The 19,506-nt window shown below is 43.0% G+C and overlaps 1 protein-coding gene across 5 annotated transcripts in view; it reads left to right on the plus strand.

Moving 5' to 3' along the window:
- Positions 1 to 2,105: 2,105 nt before the first annotated feature.
- The window catches only part of PLEKHH1 (pleckstrin homology, MyTH4 and FERM domain containing H1), a 50,991-nt gene continuing 33,590 nt past the window's right edge, over positions 2,106 to 19,506 (plus strand). Inside the window, exons 1-4 of one of the 5 annotated variants that reach the window (XM_030950295.1) lie at positions 2,106 to 2,287; positions 10,142 to 10,317; positions 15,972 to 16,034; positions 19,081 to 19,230. In XM_030950295.1, coding sequence (XP_030806155.1) covers positions 2,233 to 2,287; positions 10,142 to 10,317; positions 15,972 to 16,034; positions 19,081 to 19,230 — 444 coding nt within the window. In that variant the 5' untranslated portion in view covers positions 2,106 to 2,232. Of the gene's footprint in view, positions 2,288 to 5,146; positions 5,219 to 5,682; positions 5,765 to 5,821; positions 5,890 to 10,141; positions 10,318 to 15,971; positions 16,035 to 19,080; positions 19,231 to 19,506 lie in introns of those variants that run through there. The other 4 variants (XM_030950296.1, XM_030950299.1, XM_030950297.1 and 1 more) reach the window with 4 other exon arrangements.

Here is a 19,506-nt window from a genome sequence, read left to right on the forward strand (position 1 = left end):
CACCCTATGCTGACATCTGGCAGCTGTAGGCATAACTTCAGTGCAATACTGGGAAGGCAGCCAAAACCCTTCCCACAGACTAGCCCCATCTCTTACTAGTGTCTTCTCTCCCCCACCAGCTGGTACAGACCTCCACTGGTTGTGGAAGGGCAGGGATTCTCCATCAGAGACTATCTTGTGCAGCTTCCCCTGCCTCTTACCACATAGCCGCCCCAGGAGCTCATTCCAAAGTTCTTAGATCAGCACCCAAACAGAGGGCAAGCTGGGACCTACTTTGGTCTTTACTAGAAGTATTGATGTAACAAGTCTGGAAATAGTATTTTCCCCCAGCTCTGCTATGGACAAGGACAACACCTTCTCCTAGCCTACCCAAATTTCTCCAATCCAGTAACTCTTTTCACAAGTCTAGCAAGGATCAGACATGGGCTCTCTCCCCATGATCTCTTGCGGTCTGAGTTTTTATGCTGAGAAGCTATTTTTAGTGATGGCTTGGTGCAGAACTGTAATGAACAACAGCAGTAATAGGAGTATATGTTCCATGGAGCTCCTCTGGCTACCTGCAGCACACGCTATTTCCTCCTCAGCACTCCCCTAATAAACATGCGTCTCTAGACAGATGATGTTTAAAAATGGGGCTGAGATGACCAGTTTGTCCATACAGCTGCCACTGCTGCTGCTGCTTGTCAGAGGGCAGCTGACCAGTGGTTATTTCTTTTACTTGGCTTGAATTCAAATCAGTAATCTATAAATGAATTGGTGCCCTGCTCCCCATGTTGTTTAGATCTCTTTATCCAATGCAGCTTTTTGCATTGTGCTTCCAGTGACAGCTCTGTAAATAGGTATTTTCCTGGCATTTCACAGGGTACCTCGGGAAAGAAAATTACCATAGGTTGTTGCCTACTTTGTCTGAGCTTCCCTCCCCCTAGGGAAGAAAGACCTGTTCCTGCCATTCGAGGAAGGTCTGAGAGGTAAGGACTGTCCCTTGCAGAAGCAGATGTGGCCCTCTCTCGCAGCACTGGGGCTGCCAGAGCAGCAGGTCCTCCAGGGCTCTTCCTGATTCCTTCCAACACTTTGTCACAGCTCCACCACCCTCTTTCTATGCCTCCTTCTCCTTGGCAGGAGCAGCCAGGCCTCTCATTCTAAGGGCAGCAAAATTTGGTTTTTTGAGTGCTGTTGAGCCAGCTCTGTCTGCAAACTTGCAGCATCTGTACTGACACAGTTTACCTGTAACATGCATCATGTGCAGCAGCACTTGCACAGCAGTTACAGCTGTAGCCTGTGGACTCAGAAAGAGATTCAAAGTGTGCTGTGGTATGTGGAAACCTTTGGGGCTGCATACCAGCCAATGCCAGACACAAGAAGACCACACAAAACAAATACACTTGTAAAGACTCTTTTCTTTCTCTGCAGCTTGAAGACTCCCACATGCCATCTTCCTTTCTTCCCTGTTCTGAAACAGGAGTTGAACAGGCACACATGAGCATGCTGATAACAATCCAAAACTGGCTTTTTAAGATCCAGTTGTCTAATTTATGATCTAGATAGAGCTATGGGAATACAAGCATTAAAAATATTAATTACTGTGAGGGGTGTTACATCTGTGTGTATTTTTATAGAGAAGAAAGTTAAGTTTTTTATCACAGGCTACTTTAATGATAAAGACTTAATCTATTGGAAAAAGACATAGTGAAATCTGGTACTTAGAAGCTGAAACTGGAAAAACCTAGAGATGAAACCAGGCAAGAACTATCAATACTGAGAATAACATTTGAGTTGCCCCTGGGATGACTCCCTAAGGAAAATGGGAATTCTCCATTGTTTTGCTCTGTGCCAGTCAAGACAGTATATATAAAACATATGTTCTTGCTCAAGTTCTGGCTGGAATAATACACATGAGTGTCTGTGTGTGAAGTGTGATGGGATGACCATAACACAATCAAAACCAGCTGACAGAGTACTGGAAGGCAATGGTTTCCTGGCCCTCCCACTGGGTCCTCCCACAAGCAACTGGTTTATGCAGCAAGGTGATCCACAGCTGCCAGTCTCTTATTTTAATGCTGCATGAGCTTATCATTGCTAATTAGAAGAGAAGAAAGGCAGGGGATTGCAACTCTGTGTTGTGTCTGTCAGCACACTGCAAACCCAGGAGAAAGAGAGAAAGAGAACTAGGCACAAAGACCATTTTCAACATTTTTAAGCTTCTAACACAGGTGGAATTTAGAGAACTACAATATGAAGCCTGAGCTGCTTGTGGAGAGCAACAAATACCTCAAACAGGTGTTTCAAGGTACTGGGGGTTTTTTGTGCAATTTTTTTTCCCACACAGGATTGAGCCTTCAGTGGGGCTCTGACATGTGAACTTTTGGTCTGGCTGGTATCCTTGCCCATTTGGTAAGTGTTCAGCAGCACTGTGTCTGGAACACAGTGCTCTCTCCCACCTGCAGAACTTTGCTTACTAAGAGAAAGAGTTCATTCTGCTCTCATCTTCTGACCCTTCACTCTCATTTATCTCTTTGTCCTTCTATTTAGGTATCTTGGATATGGTGTTCTGAACAAAGCAGTCTGTGCTTGTGTTGTGATAAGGATAGTCTGACAGTGTAGTCTGACAGTGCCAAGCTAGTTCTCTGGGATCAGCCAGAGAGTTTGTTTTGTCAATAAGGTACTTGTTGTTTATAGTAAATTTCACGTTTTGCTGAATGATTTGTCTGCAGATTGCAAAGACCTGACATACAGTGCTTGAGCAGCCATATTAAAGATAACTGCCAAGGGAAATAATTTGGGAACAATAAGATACTACTGGTTGTCCTTACAACCTTCTCCTTATGAAGAAAAACTGTTTTTATATTTGCATCATTTTATGGAAGCCATGATTTATTTTTTTAAATAAAAATTTTGTTAAATACTTTAACAGAAGTGACAGAAGATATAAGGAGGCATATCTTTGAAGAATAATTGCATTAAATACATGGCAGAACATTGTTATGTGAGTGCTGATGTGATTCTGGGCCTCCAGGGGTTAAAGCAAGGTGTGCACAGGCAATTCTTAGGGAGGTACTTTATACAAAGTTCAGCGGCTGAGGAATGTCCTGGCAGTCAAGCTTCATTGCCTGGGAAAAACACAAGGCCAGATATTGACATTTCAGTGAGTGATATGATCCGGTTGGCTTTGCTGGTGCAAATGAGAGAACTTGACCAGTGCCTTTAAGGGAATAAAAATAGTTTACAAAATTCAGATTAAGAAATATTCTGCTTGCATGCTGTAGTTGAAAGGAGAAAGAATAGGATGGGAGCATGAAGGGAATAGCTCCTTTTCTCACTTTGTCTTCAGCCAGCCTCAGTTCAGGAGTGGACTCTGTAAAGCATGAAGTTACATTTTGCCCTCTGAAATACCTATAGGAAGGCACACATTGTGCTGTTTCTGGTTATTTATTACAATTCCTTGATCACTGGGCATAATGATTAATACTGTTATTAGACTCACACACAACATGTAGACTGTAGGAAACTGGAGCCCCTTCTGCTGGGAATTGCTGGAGAAATCTTTATGGGTGATAGTGTCCCAACAGTCAGCTTGATTTCTGCCTGTCCCTGCTCACCTGTCCAAATGGAAGAACTTCTCACCAGATGCCTGTTTCTTTTCAGTTCTCTGCCTATCTCCACTTGGCTCTCCAGCCATCCCTGTGTAGTGCATTCCTGCTCTCTGCCTGAACCAGCTCTGTAATGCAGGCTTTGTCTCTTAGCTAGGAACAGGCAGCTTCATTCAACCAAATTCCCATGGAACTGGAAACAGATGAGAAATCTAAAGCGAAACCATCTTTAGGGAACTGCAGGGTCCTCAGAGTCTTTGGAAATCTGACTACTTATTTGGATAATGAGGTGTAGATTTCGGTCTGCCTTTATTCACTCCAGTGTCCAAATCTTGACCTTATGTTTTTAGTTATATTTTTATATTTTAACCACTAAATCACATCAGTGTTTTCATTTTTGCATAGTAAGTGATTTGGTACCCAATGTTTCTCTGCTGAGACATCAGTGAAAGCACACTGTCAGTGTGAAGAAAAGGTTTACAATGAATGTTTAATAAACAGCAGATCTTGAACCAGGCAGTATCTGTGAGCCAGATAACAACTCTCAAGATCTTGTTTAACCATGTCTAGTGAATAGTGTTGCTTAGTGTCCTAGGAGATAATTTTGTTCAGTTCTTCTGTGTGCTTCCTTCATAGACTGTTGAAGCCTATTTATTTCAGACTGCCCTGTATTGTGTAGCCTCAAGAGGTGCCAAAGTACAGTTTCAGAGCTTTCATGGATCCCTCATAACCACTCAAGATATCATCATTCTGGTGCAGCCCTTCACCAACAAGCCAGACTTATTTTCTCGAGATGAGACCAACTATCATGGCAGTGAAGGGCCCATGTGAAAGGTCCATGGAAAATGGCTGGAAAGATACACATCAGAACGACTGTTGTTATCTCAACTGAGGGGAGCCTCATGTAGACATTTTAGAAGTATTTCTGATGGAAATAATGAGGCTGATAATGGAATAAGTAACAAGTAGTTGCTAAACCTGAACTGGAACAAAGGGTCTTTTGCTTTAAAATGCAGCGGTCTGAGGTCCAGACCTCTGGGGACATTTAGTCCTACCACGCCCATCTGTCTCCAGTTCCTTTTTACTGCCATTTGCATGCTCTGGTCTGCTCAACACAAAGGGAGAGAGCATAGAGCATAAGCTTGGCTAGCCTGGGGTGTCAGGGAGTGGCCAGGGCAGAGGGCAGCAGCCAGTAGCACATGGTGTGTGCACTCACTCGCTGCCCGTGCCCAGCCTCCTGAGGCAGTAAGATATCACCAGTTTTTGGTATGACACAGGCAATATACTCCTGTATGTCACCATATATTCATATAAGGCATTGCTGCATGTAAAGTAGTTCAGTAAGTGATGGCCTGATGTCTGAATAACATATTTTGTGTGCTGGCAGCTATCATTAGAAATGCTTGAGGCCCCAGACCTGTTTGTTTAGGCCATTTTACGTGAGAAATGGCCACAGTACATGTACAGGTTGGTGTCTTCTGCTCAGGAGACCACTACACTAGTTAGGTTTTCATCTCTGTCGTGGCACCAGCTTCATGCCTTGGAGTTGACTACAACGAGTGAAGGGCGCTCCGTCGAGAGCTTCGGACGGACCGCCACCCCCTCAGGGCTCCAGTGGCGGCAAGAGCAGCGTAGGTACCAGCTCCTAGCCCGGCTGCTCCGCAGAAAACGCCGCTGCCCTGGTGGTCTGGGGGCGGTTTGGGTAGCATCAGCTCCGAGGTCTGGCAGATGACTGCGAGGGAGATCTCGGGAAACTCGGTGGCAGTCCCTGAGGGTGCAAGATGGGCGGAGAGGGAGATGTTCCCGCCCGGGGCAGAGCGCGGCTGCCGCTGTTGCGCCCCGGGCCGCCCCGGCACCCCGCGCTGCCCGCCCCACCTGCCTCGCCGCTGAGCCCGGGAAGGGGTTAAAAGCCCGGGGCGGCTGATGTCAGTTCCTGCGCTCCTCGGGAGGGCCGTGTCTGATATTTGAGCCGGGCTCTCCCGCCCGAAGGAAACCGGGGAGGGAACGGTAAAGTGCTGAATGGGACAGGAGCCGTGCCGGGCACCTGCCTGTCGCCCGGCACCGCGCAGCCGCCCGCGGCCAGGGCCGGCCCCGCCGCGCCGCGGGTCGGGAGCCTCGGGACGCCGCCGGCTGCGCCCGTCCTGCCCCGCCGGGCAGAGACCTCCGCGCCGGCCAAGGTGAGCGCGGGCGGGGACGCGCCCCGGGCCCCCGGCGGGCGAGAGGGCGGCCGGGGGCTCCGCAGGGCCGGTCTGCGCGGGATGGCTGGCACAGCCTTCCTCCACCGGCTTGGCTTTCTTGGAAGGTGACCGTAAGGGGACTGGCGGGAGCATTCTGGGGCTGATGTTGTGGCATCTCTGTTAATTGAGGTTTGCTCTCGGTCTGGGACTTTGGTCCTGAAGAGGCATGGAAGAAGCGGGGGGAGGAATGGTCACACGAAGGGGGAGATGTCTAAGAATTAAATGTCTGTAAGCTCAGCGGTCTCTTCTGCCTTCCTGGTACGGCTCGGTGTGCAGGGCAAGACCTCCGCAGGTAGAAGAGCACAACTGGGAGCCCTTCTTCCTGCCTCCAGGCACTTTTACTAGCTAAGGCACCTGCGCGGATATTGAGGGGAAATTATTCCCCGCTCCCTCCCACCCCAGGCCCGCGACAAGCCTTTTCCTTGCCCTTTCCACAGCTTTTTGTGTTATTTTCTCCCCCACGCCCCTCTCCGCCCATGCTCTGCACATCTCAGGCCGCACTCCTGAGCGGGAAATGACTGCGTGGCTGAGCAATTCCAATGGCCTCAGTGCTAAAAAGCTGAGGGGTGAGGCGAGTATGAAGTGGAAAATGAGGTGGCTGGGGACAGGGTGTTGATTAATAGTAGAGGATTTCCCCCCTGAGTTTTGCCCATTGCCTGTGCTGCTGAATCCCTTGATGCCAATTCAGTGACATGAGAAGAGCTCTTCCCTTTCATTTATCACTTTTCTAGCGATTCCTTTTGTAGTAAGATGATAGCTGAAAGTTAGACCAATATTCGGCTCTGATGTTCAGACACCGGTGTTTTTTATGGGCAGGTGCTAAGAACTGCAGTCCCACTGTGCTGTGAATCCTCTATGACTGCCTGCGTAAATCTGTTGCTGAACTGAGCGGTCACATCTGGAATATGGAAATAGTGCTTCACTTGTCTTTATTGTTTGCACTGCATGAGCAAAGCTACGAACACTTTACTTGCATTTGTATCTGCAGCTGAAAGTCTTCACATTGATTGATTATTTCGGCTTTTCAGGTGGAAATGTACAAAGTCTCCTAAGTGTTTTGATTTCTAGTTCTGGATCCACCTACATCTGCAACATCAGCTGATTGTAGTCTTAAAACACAAAGAAAAACCTCCAAACACATGACATCTTAATTTAAATTTCAGCTTCATCAGAATTACAACTGGATATGGACATTCCAAGTAAATATAATCATATTTATTTTGGATATGGTATTTATGGTCAGAACTGTCTCTGATGTTGGTCAAAACTTACAGATATATGCATGAGACTTCTAATTTTGACTCCATTTAGCAGGTGGTTGGGTCATTTTTCCCCCACAGAGTTTTAAGGGCTTTTTATCTGCCATTATTGTCACTGACAGTTGGATACTTAACACTGAAAATCAGTTGGATACTTAACACTGAAAATCAAGCTGCTCTTTAAGAAGCGGCTGTATGCATTTAAGGATGAAGTTTTGAAAATCTCAGCTTGTTTGAATAGAGTAGCTGTCTCCTATGTTCTGAATCTAAAATCAGAGTACTGCCTCTGCAAATATTGGGCTCCTACCTTCTTCTTATGCGTAAGGGTTAAAAAGAGACAGCTTTATATAAATATATCCTTATAAATTCTTTATCTGATTTGAAGAGGACCAATATGTGGGAGAGGAAGGGGGATCAAAAAATGTACTGAGAAAAAGATGGTTAAGACTTACTAAAAAGGACATCTGAAATGGCAGATCCAATGGAAGTGATTTAAAGTCTGTCAGAATGAAGTTGGTATTGGAATTCACAGAGTACAGATGAACTGCTTACATTCAGAAGAACAGGGGAGAAGAAACAATGTATTTTAATGGTAAATGAAAATGCAGAATAAGTTTTGTAAATAAAGTTGTACTCTAGAGATAAATATTAGACATTGTGATACAGTAGCTTTCTCTGAAAAAGTGTAAGGTTTTTGCTCAGAGGAAAAAATTAATCTCCTCTAATTCTAATCTCTTATCTTCAGAACTCTTTTGGTATGATGACACATGGGGAAGTTATTAGCTTAAGTGGAGGAGATAGGGATTAATAGAAGAATGGTAAGATAGACAAATGACAAGAGAGAATGTGACAACACAGTGCTGAAGAGGGGGTGGTTAGATGGTAGGTATTTTACTGGTAGAATTGGCTACTGACACAGGGGATTAATCTAATGACACAAAACAAGATCACACATTTGAAGAAGTAACAAAGTTGGCACAAAATCTGAAAGAGCACTCTTTAAAATTAGTAGAGGAGGAAAAGACTCAGTTGCATAAACAGTGAGACTTCTAGATATCCAAAAACAAACTGTGCCTTTTAAATGTTAAAAATACTGCCTGTTATTAAAAACATAACCTATAGTTATACTAATAAATCATAGGGTTACCGTGGGCATGTTGAATTTTGCAATCACAGAATGGTTCAGGTTGGGAGGGACCACAGTAGGTCATCTCGTCCAATGTCCCTATTCAAACAGGGCCATCCAAGAGCGCATTGCACAGGATTGCATCCAGATGGTTCTTGAATATCTCCAGTGAGGAGTCTCTACAACCTCTCTGGGCAACCTGTTCCAGTGCTTAGTCACCTGCACAATAGAAGACTTCCTTATGTTCAGATGAAAGTTCCTGTGCATCAATTTCTGCCCTTTGCCTCTTGTCTTATTGTGTGGTACCACGATGGCCTGTAGTACAGAGAATTTGATCTTTCAGACATCTGAGCTTTAATAATCTGTTCCAGTCCATTTGTAATTATCCTCCTGCTCTCCCACATCTGCCATTTACAAAGGAAAAGTCAGCTGAGATTCCTCTATTCCAGTTGTGTCAGCTTGTCTGTGAATGTCAACCACCAGTGCAATATGGTTGTAAAAAAAAAGGCAATCAGATGAGGCCTTCCCTATGAGAGGGGAAAGTGCTAAATGCCTTTACACTAGGCTTTGTTGTGGGTGCATGCTGCCTTTCAGATGCAGTTGTGGTCACCCATGGCTAAGAAAGGGACTGAGAAGAGCCAGCTCTTTTATATGATATGTACTGAAACTGGAACAGGTGCAGAGGGAGAGTAGGGAGCTTTTCTTATGAGACTAAAGGAGGCCCCTTGTCTCCAGCCTTGCAAATTGAGGTCCTTAAGGTAAAGCTTTTGATATCTGTAAATATATCAAGGTGCAAATATGAGGGAGGAAAAAAACCCTAGCTAAACTGTAGGGTAATAATCTACAAGACTTAACAAGTGGATACAACTGGAGGGACATCTTAAACTTTTCCTCTCTGCAGAGAGATGCAGATGTAAGGGCAGTGAGGCAGAGTGACTTTGTTGCTTTCTTGCAAATCCCTTCATCTGTCACTGTTTGGGGCTTGTGAGTTTGCCTGTGAGCTGGTGAGAAGTTCCTTTTACAAGTGAGGATTTAATTGTTCTGATGAAGCTGAGCTAACAGCTGTTCTAGCTTTGTAAACATTTGTTATTGTTTGATAATATAGCTGGCTGCTGAACTGCACACACTGAGTTGACCTTTTTGTTCATGAATACCTGAATTTGGTTAAGAACATCTATTGCCTAGGTTTTTTTGGGCAATAAGTATATTTTTACTGTAGGTATCTGAAATGTCTAGACTGTTACTGAGTAGGAAAGTAAAAGGTCTTCAAAAACTACAGCTTTCTCCACTTTCTGGGGCTGTATATATTTTTTGATGTTTACAAGGACTTCAGTAGAACAGCATATTTTGTCTTTAGCCCTAACTTATTCCTGTATGGATTCTCTTTGTTTTAACAGAGCAATTGTTTAGGTACTGGGGAACTTCCACTCTTACTGTCAACTGAATGTGTCAAGTAGTTAGGGATTGGGAACAGTTGCTTAATACATCACATCATCTTAACATAGTCTGTTTGAGATAAAGCACTGGTGACCCAAGCTGAAAATGTGTGTGTGATACCTGAGGCAGGAGGTTTTAGTGACTTGAGGGTTTACAGCCATACTGGAACAAAGAAGGCAGGAGTAAAAAGTATTCCTAATGTCTGGGTAGCGGCTGACCAAGACTGTAAGGGTGGCAGTAAGGTTGTTTCTGGAATATACAGTATAATGCATTAGTAAATTATTTACTCATTCTAAAGGTAAACGTTTATCCATTAAGAGTGACCTCTGGCAGAGGGCAATATCAGTGACTCAGGGTAGTACCACTTCATCTTCTGCTTGGAGAAGAAATGGCCTTTGTTACCAGTTCTGTAAGAGGGACCAAGGAAAACTAGGCATAGAGGTGATAAGTTTGTCCTTCTAAAGTACGTACTTTTTTTTCCCTTTGATTCTGTAGGATTTTTAGAGCACCTCAGACGACATCCTAAATGGATGATTAACATCACAATGGCAGAACTCACAGTGGAGAATGGCAGCTGTATGGACTGGCAAAAGCGATGCCTTGTGTTGGAGTCCCAGCTCTTCAAATTCCGCTTGCAGGCAAGCAAGATCCGAGAGCTGTTAGCTGAGAAGGTGAGGCAGAGGTGACTTCTACTTTGCAAAACCAAAAAATCTGCAGATGCCAAACTATCCAATATACTTGCAGTGAGGATTTCTTTCTTGATTAGAGTACATCTTTGCTCTCTGCTTTATCAGTTGAGATGCAGAGATGTGCCTGTCATGGTGTAAAGTGGCGTATAAGAGTGAGCCTTGCTTACTGCAAAATCATCAAGTATTTGGATTCTAGTGGAAAACACTGTACCAGCAAGATTCTGGATATCTGAAGTGACTGAGACAACAACAGAGCAAATATGGATGTTTTGTGTAAGAACAGCAGGATCATAACTTGGGTGACAACAGAAAAGTATGGAGGAGTGAAAATTATACTATAATGTTAAAAGCCCAGACAGGGATACATGTATTGCCATAGTGTTAGAATAACAGTTCATATCCAGTCAAAACATTCTGGGGATACTGAAGAGCAAGGCCAGATATATTGAGATCTGGATGTTAGAAACTTACATGGCATCTGTGGTTTTAGAGACATCTTCTACTAATGTCCTTCAAGTGCCCTCGTGTGAGTTTGTTTGCGTTCTAGAGGAGAGAACTGGTAAAGATCTGAGGAATTTATTGGAGTTTTGGTTTTTTGCTTGTTTTTGTCATGGTGTGAATATTTTGTGATTTTTCTTAACCTTAAATGGTGTTGTTTTTCAATTAGAATTAAAGCTTTTTCACTAAATTTGTATGAAGTCCAAATTTGTCGGTTGCTGGGGGGCTCCTTTTTTTTCAAAATGTGGCTTACCTTATCACAGTTCAGTCCAAGATTGCTCAGATATTCAATTACTATATAGGAAAGTGAGAACAGTTTACTAATGAAGTAAAAATCTGTACAGCTGACTGCAGTTTACTATACCCAATGACAGATATGTTCTAAACTCACTTTTGCTCCATTCTGTATTATGTAACTTCTATGTGTATATTCTTGTTTGTTGGTTTTGGATGTAAAAAAATCCAGGTGACAGCTACTTGAGAGTGGCGAAATTTTCATCCCTGCTTTCACTGTAATTACATTTTCACTATTGCCATATACTGCATGAGACATTTTTTCCACCCTTCATATTTTAAGGAATTGTGCAATTCTAAGTAGCTTCTTCATCTCTTCAAATTAATTTCTGAGACAGACCTTAGTGATTACTTACCTTGAAAAACATTGAAAGTGGTTGTAAAGTCCATTTAGATAAAGGCACATTAAAAAAAAATCATGTATAGATGTGGAACAGGTCTGCTAAAGACAACCAGTATTCATATGCAATATTTGTAAGTTTGCTGCATTATGAGATATGTGTCCTTGTGTCCTTGCGCTATTATTAATTTCTGATTTGAGAAACTTCCTGACTACCCACACATGAGACAAGCCCACCTACCAGACTTCCTTATTGAGAGCAGACTTGCCAGATATATTTTGACTATCTCTTTAGTGAAGTTTGTGGGTCATGACAGAGAATTAAATTTTCATCTGCTTCAGGGGCCTGGCTACCATTTATCCAGCCTTTTAGTCAAGGCAATGCTTCCTTTGCTGAGATTAAGGAGTAGCTTGGTTCAGTGATCAGGTTATTCTGTAACTACTTCTACAGTGCTGTTGTAGCTTTTCTTGAAGGGTCAAAGAGCTAACAGGCTTGCAGTTCCTAACTCCAGATGTCATGTGGGAAGGGGAGACCCTCAGCAGGAACCATGGGGCAGCTTCAGCAGGCTCTCCTGCTGCAGGTGAACTCAGACATACAGTGCTTTTGCTGAATACTTCTCTTGGGAAGACCAGGTTCCCACCTGGTCTGTAATGACTTGCTCAGAGACTTTCCTCTCCTTCTCCTTGCTCACCACAGGACACCCCAGCAGTCACAGCAACAGGGGCTCCTGCCTGCACTGCATCCTTCTCACCCTCACGTGGGTAGTGATGCAGAACTGAAGGAGCTTTATGTCTAGTGATGGCAGCTTCAGAGATTTTTGTCATAGATTTTATAGCAACAGTGATTTTTAAGGGTTTTTTCCCCTCATTATGAGAATGAAGAGATTCAGATTTACTGGAGAGTTCTGCATTCACAAGTCCAAGGAAGGTTTTTTGGGGCAGTGAGGGGGCGTGATCTTGGAAAAATGTGATGTCTGCACAGTTTGAAGCTGTGTGCCAACCTGTGGTAAGCATTGTCTTGAGATCCTCCCAATATGGTTTGCAGTAACAGGAAAATTATTTTTTAAAATACTTTTAGATGGTGAAAGTGAAGAGCAGTGTTAACAGGGATGTGATACTTGCTTACCAGCTAGGTTGTCATAGGTGTGGAAGTGACTGAAGGGCTTGAAAACCTGATCCCCACATTTTAAATTATTTTTTTATGACTAATTTTATGATTTCAAGACAGGTTTTACTATTTTAACTCGCAGAAAACCCAACCACTCATGCCTGGCACTGGTAGTACAATGTGCTCTAACAGTTTAAATATTTGAGATTTTTAAAATCCGCTTAGATTGAATAATCTGGATCGCTGTTCAGAACATGGGGAATTTAAAACCCAGTGGTTTAACTGGCAGTGCCCTAGTTCACATGGTGTGAACTTCCACACTGATAGCCTGGTCTCAGCTATTGAACAGAACTGCCCAAGCTGCACAGAGCCTGGCTGGGGGTTGGCATGGTAGAAGAGCCTTAGCCCCTGGTCTCCCAGACAAAGCTCTGCCATCCTGCTGGACCCCACAGGGCACGAGACCCCTGAGTCTTACCTTGTGGACATTATCAGGGATTGCTTTGGAAACAGGCAGTTGTTTTCACCCTGATTTTGTTGTACACACGCAAGGAAAAGGGAAACTCCTCTGCTGGTGAGTGGCATAGCAGGCCATTGCCTTGGCAGCAAGCTGACCTGGTTAAGAGTGAGCTCTGGAACAGAAGAGCTGGAGAAAAATGAAGCTGAGAGGTATAGGAACTTTTTTCACTCAATTTTATGTAGCCTCCTCTGAGCCCTCAGGAGAGGGAAAGCCTGTGTGAATTGTTGATGGGAAGATCTTTTGCGGTTTCTAGAACGGCCATCTGGGGAACTTAACCTGCTTCTGTCTTATTTCAATAAACAATGAACACTTTGGAAAAAGGATCTTTTGTCTCATGTAAGCATGGCTATTCAACTGGTCCTGTTTCTCCCATACAAGCTGTCTGGGCTAGTGCTTCAAAGAAGAGTTCCGTGCATTTGGCTCAGTTATTAATTTTTTTGTGTGACTTGGGTCACATTGCTTAGTAGCATTTGTCAAATTATAAAGCATTTTGAATGAAAGGACCCATGTAAATACCAAGCATTATTATTAATTCATTGAGGGATTTGAAAGAGCCTTACAAGCATGTATGTATTAAATCTGAATGTGCTCCAGTGAGAGTGCTGACACTGGGGATGAGTGAAATAATGATTTCATGTACACCAGGAACACAGCAGTTATTTAACAGTTCATAGTAGGACAGCTCAACAATGTAGTACAGGAAATTAAGACAAATACAAGTTCATTTAAGGCTACAGAGTGAATTAGGGTGACAAAAGTAATTGATTTGGCTGGAACTTAGCCAGGTCACCCTGCTTGCACAAGTTTCATAACTTTTTAGTGATCAGGAATGGTCCCAACATAAATTCTTTGTCCTGATCAAGATCCATAACTGCTAGCAATGCAAAAGAACTGCTAGCAATGCAAAGCGACTGCTTTGGGACGACAAGGAGTTCTTCAGTCAGAGCAGTGCTGTCTTTGTAAAATAACCTCTTTCATGGAGATTTCTCACCTTGTGGAGGACAGAATTATTAGTTTAAGAGGATATCTTGGTAAAAAGGCCCAGAAATTCATCTCTGCTGTGAATGTAGAGCCTGTCAATTAATCAGAAAACTAGGAGAGACCATTGATTCTGAAACTACTGTCTTAAACTTTTTGTTACACAAAGCATGTTATGTATCCCCAATAGTTATGTTTAGCATCTTTCTTTTGCCAGTATATTTTGCTGCTACCTGTCTCTGCTGATGACTGTCCAGAGACGAAAAGATAAATGCATGGGTACATCACTATTCTGAAGGGGACTCGTACTTGTGAAGCACAGACCACTGCTATTCGTGTTAGATTGCCTGGAGCTCAGTCTTCAGAAAGGCTCTTAGGTCGGAGCAGCTTTGTATGGCTGCAGTCCTCTGCAGCATATCTCTGTTCCTCTGCCAAAGAAGCATCCTTGATTTGGATATTAAGTTACAGAGACTGTTGTATTTGATTGTTCCACTGAAAAAGCAAATGTGAGAGGTATCATGCTAAATGTAGCAGGTTTTTGTCTTCATGGTTTTAATCTATGTCATTGCTTTTATAGTTATGTGACTACTGAGGTGTCTACATGTATGTGCCTTTTGATGTGTTTACTGGTAGGGTTCAGTCTGCTCTTGTGTCAGTGAGCAGGTATGGAAAGAAGAGTTGTCTTGCTACCATATGAAGGAAGGCAAATGGAGATGGGAATGCTGCCATGTCCATTCTGGGTGATCAACCCAGGAGGAATAAGTCAATTTTCAGATATATTGGTTTGGTCCTGTTAGTGACCAACCTGAATACTTGGCTCCAGCACTTTATAAAAAATGCATTGGAGAGAAAAGGAGCTTAGTTCCCTTTATAGCTTTTCTTCTTCAAGCATGATTCTTTTAATCTTCTGAAGATTCTTCTATGTCATTCTTTCCATTGTAAAACATAAGTAAGTGCAGCAAATTTCATGAAGTGTTCCCCAAATTTTGCATCTTGATGGAAAAAACTTGGTGTCGCTTGAAAGAAGAGACTTTGTATTACTGGGCTTAAATCTGAGACCAATCGAAGCAGGCCAGGTGAAGATGACTTTGGCAAACACCAAATGAGAGGCTAGGTTGATATTTAAAGAAAAATTTAAAACAAAACCAAACAAACAATTAAAAGAAAATCACCAAAACATCCCCCAAACCAACCATAACCCACCAAAAAAAGGGCTGTACTGGTGAATTATTAGAAGCACCCCAGGTATGTCTGAATTTTATAAGAATGAAGTGACTTATAAACATTTAGATTAAAATTCAATTCAGTGTCCTTTGACTTTGATAGCAGCAATGTTCAGATGTTGAATCACATAATTGTCAGTTTGCAAAGCTCTTTAAAAAGAAAAGAAGCATAGGAAAATTAAGATCGTTGTTAATCTTGTCAGTTATAAGTCTGTGATGCCGTTGAAGCCAAAGCAAAGTATTCAGTGGTTATAATGTGACATTATAGAGAACCTGCTGTGAGCTTTCCAAGATATATTCATTTTTATTTACCATTGTGAATGAATCCTAGCTGAAATAAGATCAGGGAAGAATGGTGCACTGTAGACAGGCTCCTTGCAGGGACAGCCCATGGTGTGTAAATTGTAGGGATGAGGTCAAGACTTTGGCACTGTGCCTTTGACCCATGTAATGAATGATGAAGCTCACTAATGAGAAAATGGTTCCGGTGTATTCAAAGTAGGGAAGAACACTGGAAAAGGTCAAAGGCTTTTTTTTGCTTGGCCAAAGCTGTCCAGTTAACTCAAAATATGCCAAAGATCTGTAAGTTTGCACAAGTGCTGAGTAAAACATTAATGTCCAGGTGATGTTAATTTATTTTCTTTCTTTCCCTCTCTTCTCTCTTTTCTGTCTCTGAAGATGCAGGAATTGGAACAGAGAGTGATAGAAGCAGAGCAAAGAGCTGAGGATGCAGAGAAACAGGTAAGGGATCCTTTGATGGTGGCTCTGGTACAAGTCCAGCAGTTAACTCACTCTAATTCTTTCCAGTCTAGCATACAGACAGCAATCTGCAGTGCTATTCCCTTCTAGAAACACTAATTTACAGTGGTGAATGGATTTTCTGGTCTATTTCCCAGTCTGTGAGCCTTAGCTGTGAGCAGGTGCCTGAATATGTTGAACCCTAAGTGAAAACAAGCACCTTACACCTTCCCGTCAGCTTCACAGCCTTTACCCCCTCATCCATGATAGGCATGCTTGGTTGTGGAAAAGGAAGGGGATGTTGTACCTCAGGATTAAATTGCAAAGATAAGGCTGCTTGGCAGGTCCTCAGGAAACAAATACTTAAGAGTACTGGTGAGGACTTGTCTACAAGTAGAAATGGTTCTGTGAAAGAAGTAGGTTTTGCAGACACACCCTTATCACTTGTTTTGGACTTTTTAGTAATTGCTGCTCTGGCTCAGGAACCTATGGAGAAAAACAGTAAGAGCTGAATTCATTGTCTATTAGTGTAATCATCTAAAAATTAGGCATATTGTCTAAACTAGTTCTTCTATGCTTCTTGAATAATGGAGAAGTGGAGAGAGGTATTCAGCTTGTGAACAGGCAATAGAGAATAATACACCTTTCAGAAGCAGACATTCTGCACTCTAAGGAGTATTATAGAAACAAAAGAGCCAAGATGAGCCAGGTGGTTTGAGCTCTTGGATCACTGCAGATCACAGCTGAAGGGAAGGCTTGAAGTGAATGAGCTTCCTCCAGCTGGACAAGAGCTGCAGGACTGAGCACTAAGTCGGGTTGAAGGGTAGAAATAAAAGTCAGACAGCCAAGAATGACTGTCAAAGATGATTTCAGAAGTGAAGGACTGAATAGGCAGTGTTATAAGCACTGGGAGACATATCACCTGGGAATCAAGAACTTGGAGTACCTGGAAAGGTGTTGTGTCTGCAGAACATATTTTTCCCCACCAGTTTGATATTGACATCAAGAGTTTTTTACTGACTGGCTTAATTCTAGGAAAGATGCTATGTCTTGACACAGTGCTGTTGGCTTCTATGCTAGACCAGCAACTACCAGTGAAGAACAAGAGTTGTTCTCGAGAGTGCTATCAGTAAGTTCACACCCAGCCAAGACAGGCAAAGGTAGCACAATAGAGGCAAAAGTGACAGCTGTGACAGCACCACCAAGAACTACAGTGATTGTCACTGGCCAGTGAAGGTTTCATACCAGTGGACACCTCAGTGACAGGAGCAGAGTGCCCAGGATATGATAAGATGCAATGACAGCAAAGGACAGGATGGAGAACAAGTCAAATCCATGTCCAAGAATGGGCAGGAAAGGGAGAACTTGGATGGGAGGCTGTAGCAGAAATGAGGGTCACCTCCACTCACCTGCCACCAGCAGTTCTGTTGCCATATGTTGGCAGGTCCTAAAGACTAGCAATGATCAGTGTTTGCCTTCCAGCAGCCTTATCCACATCCAGAGATAAATGTTCTTAGAGAAATGCTACATTGCTGCCTGACAGCCTGAAGAAGTGACAGCGTAAGAGTAGGACCATTCCCTTCCACTAATGAGTACATTCACTGTGAATGAGAGGCAGCCAGCAAATGAGAGGGCTCCACATCAAGTGCAAAATCCCTTGTTATCTTTCTCTCCAGGAGTCTGGGGCGTTGGATTTGTTAATTCAATGGACTCCCTGTAGCTGCCAACCTCAATTAAGGAAATCACATGTTTGCAGTCCCCTCGCTGAGCCTCTAGCACAGAGTCAGCATTTGGGCATCAGACAGGAAGAGGGGCCATTTCTTTTTACTATAATCACCCTAAACTCTAATGAAAGCACATCCGACTCAGCAGGCTTAGTTTTCTGGCTCGGATGTTGGGTGCTTACCTTTCTGATTCAGTATGAGGAAGAGGCAGTTTGCTTCTCTGCCTAATACAGGCAGACAGGGGGACAAAACACAGCTTCTGCAAGTATGGAGTGTAGGCTGCTCAGCAGAGCGTGACTAACCCTCTTGCAGAGGCTCTGTGAAGTGCTCACATTGCTCCCTGCATTCTGTCTTTCTGGTTCTAAGTTCATGCTAAATTTATGGTATTTGGTGTTGGTTTCTTTGCAGATTTAGCTTCTTTGAGGTGTGTTGGAACCAGAGATTTTCCCATCATCAAATGCTGCAATTAGTACGTTTGAGTTAAATTGAAGGGATTCCATTCATCTTTAGAAATTAAGTCTTATAATCCATTGTAATAGAATGAGGTAATGGTAAACTGGAGTGATTGAGAGACAAAGCTTTTGAAGAAAACAAAGATTTTAAAAATTTGCTAAAAACCTGAAATGCTTCAGTAGCCACTAGATTTTAGTAGATCGAAACTTTGTCTGTAGTGCAGGAGCACTACAGTGATCTTTCTCTCTGAGGAAGTCTTGGCACTGGCAGGAGCTCGGAGACAGGCAAATCTTTTGAAATATCAAACATTGTAACTCCTTAGCCGGTCTGGGGAGAAGACTTGGCAGAAAGACAGGAGCTGCCAAAACAATGTCTTAAGCTGGGGATAGGAGGATGAAGGACCCCATAGTACATTTTCGTATAGAAATTTTAATCTGAAGTAAATGGCGAGGGTTTTGTGGTATATACCTTGGTAGTGAATGAGGTAAAAAACTGGCCATGATATTGCAAAGGAGAAAGGTGGGATGTACCATGTCTGTAGGTGTATGGAGACTATGGTGCCTGTATGGTGTCTTTGATTAATAATTTGATGCATTTATCTCATGCATTTAGCTCATGGTTCAGTTTGCATCTGTTACTGCTTCGGCATTACAATGATCCTTCCACAAACGTGAATATAAACTTAGTGTGACCTGAAGGATGTTGTGGTTTTAATGTTTTATTTTTCCTTTCCTGACTTGAAATATAAGAAACCCACAAATATTCTCATTTATTTTCATTCTCTTACCAATACACAAGCAGTTCCTTGATTTACATTGATTTGTTTTGGTGGTTTTTAGGTTTATTCAATTTCCTTCTGATTATCATTACAGGTCAGAGTTATGGAAGAGAAGATAAAACTTGCCAACGTGAAGACTGGAGAATCTGACAGCACCCTGCACAAGAAATACCAAGAGCTGATGTGCACAATGCAAGAAAAGGACGATCTGATCAACAAATTGGAGACACACCTAGCAAAACAGGTAGGGATATTTTCTACAGGGAGGCCTGTAGGTTTCATGAGTTAGAGAGATTCTGTAATGTGTATTTCAAAGATAGGGATTATGTCTCATTACAAGTTAGTCTCTCAGTTACCTCCAGATCAGCTGTAAGATGATGTCCAGCCCAGTGCAAGATCCTCTCTTTCCTTTTTGGACAAAACATGCACTCAGCTTCAGCAGCCCATGTCTCTTCACCACTGGAGATCAGTCAGTGTGCCTAAAGGCTTCCTTATGTTAGTGCTGAGACCCTACATTATA

This window comes from Camarhynchus parvulus, chromosome 5 (genome assembly GCF_901933205.1).
Source record: "Camarhynchus parvulus chromosome 5, STF_HiC, whole genome shotgun sequence".
Lineage (NCBI taxonomy): Eukaryota > Metazoa > Chordata > Aves > Passeriformes > Thraupidae > Camarhynchus > Camarhynchus parvulus.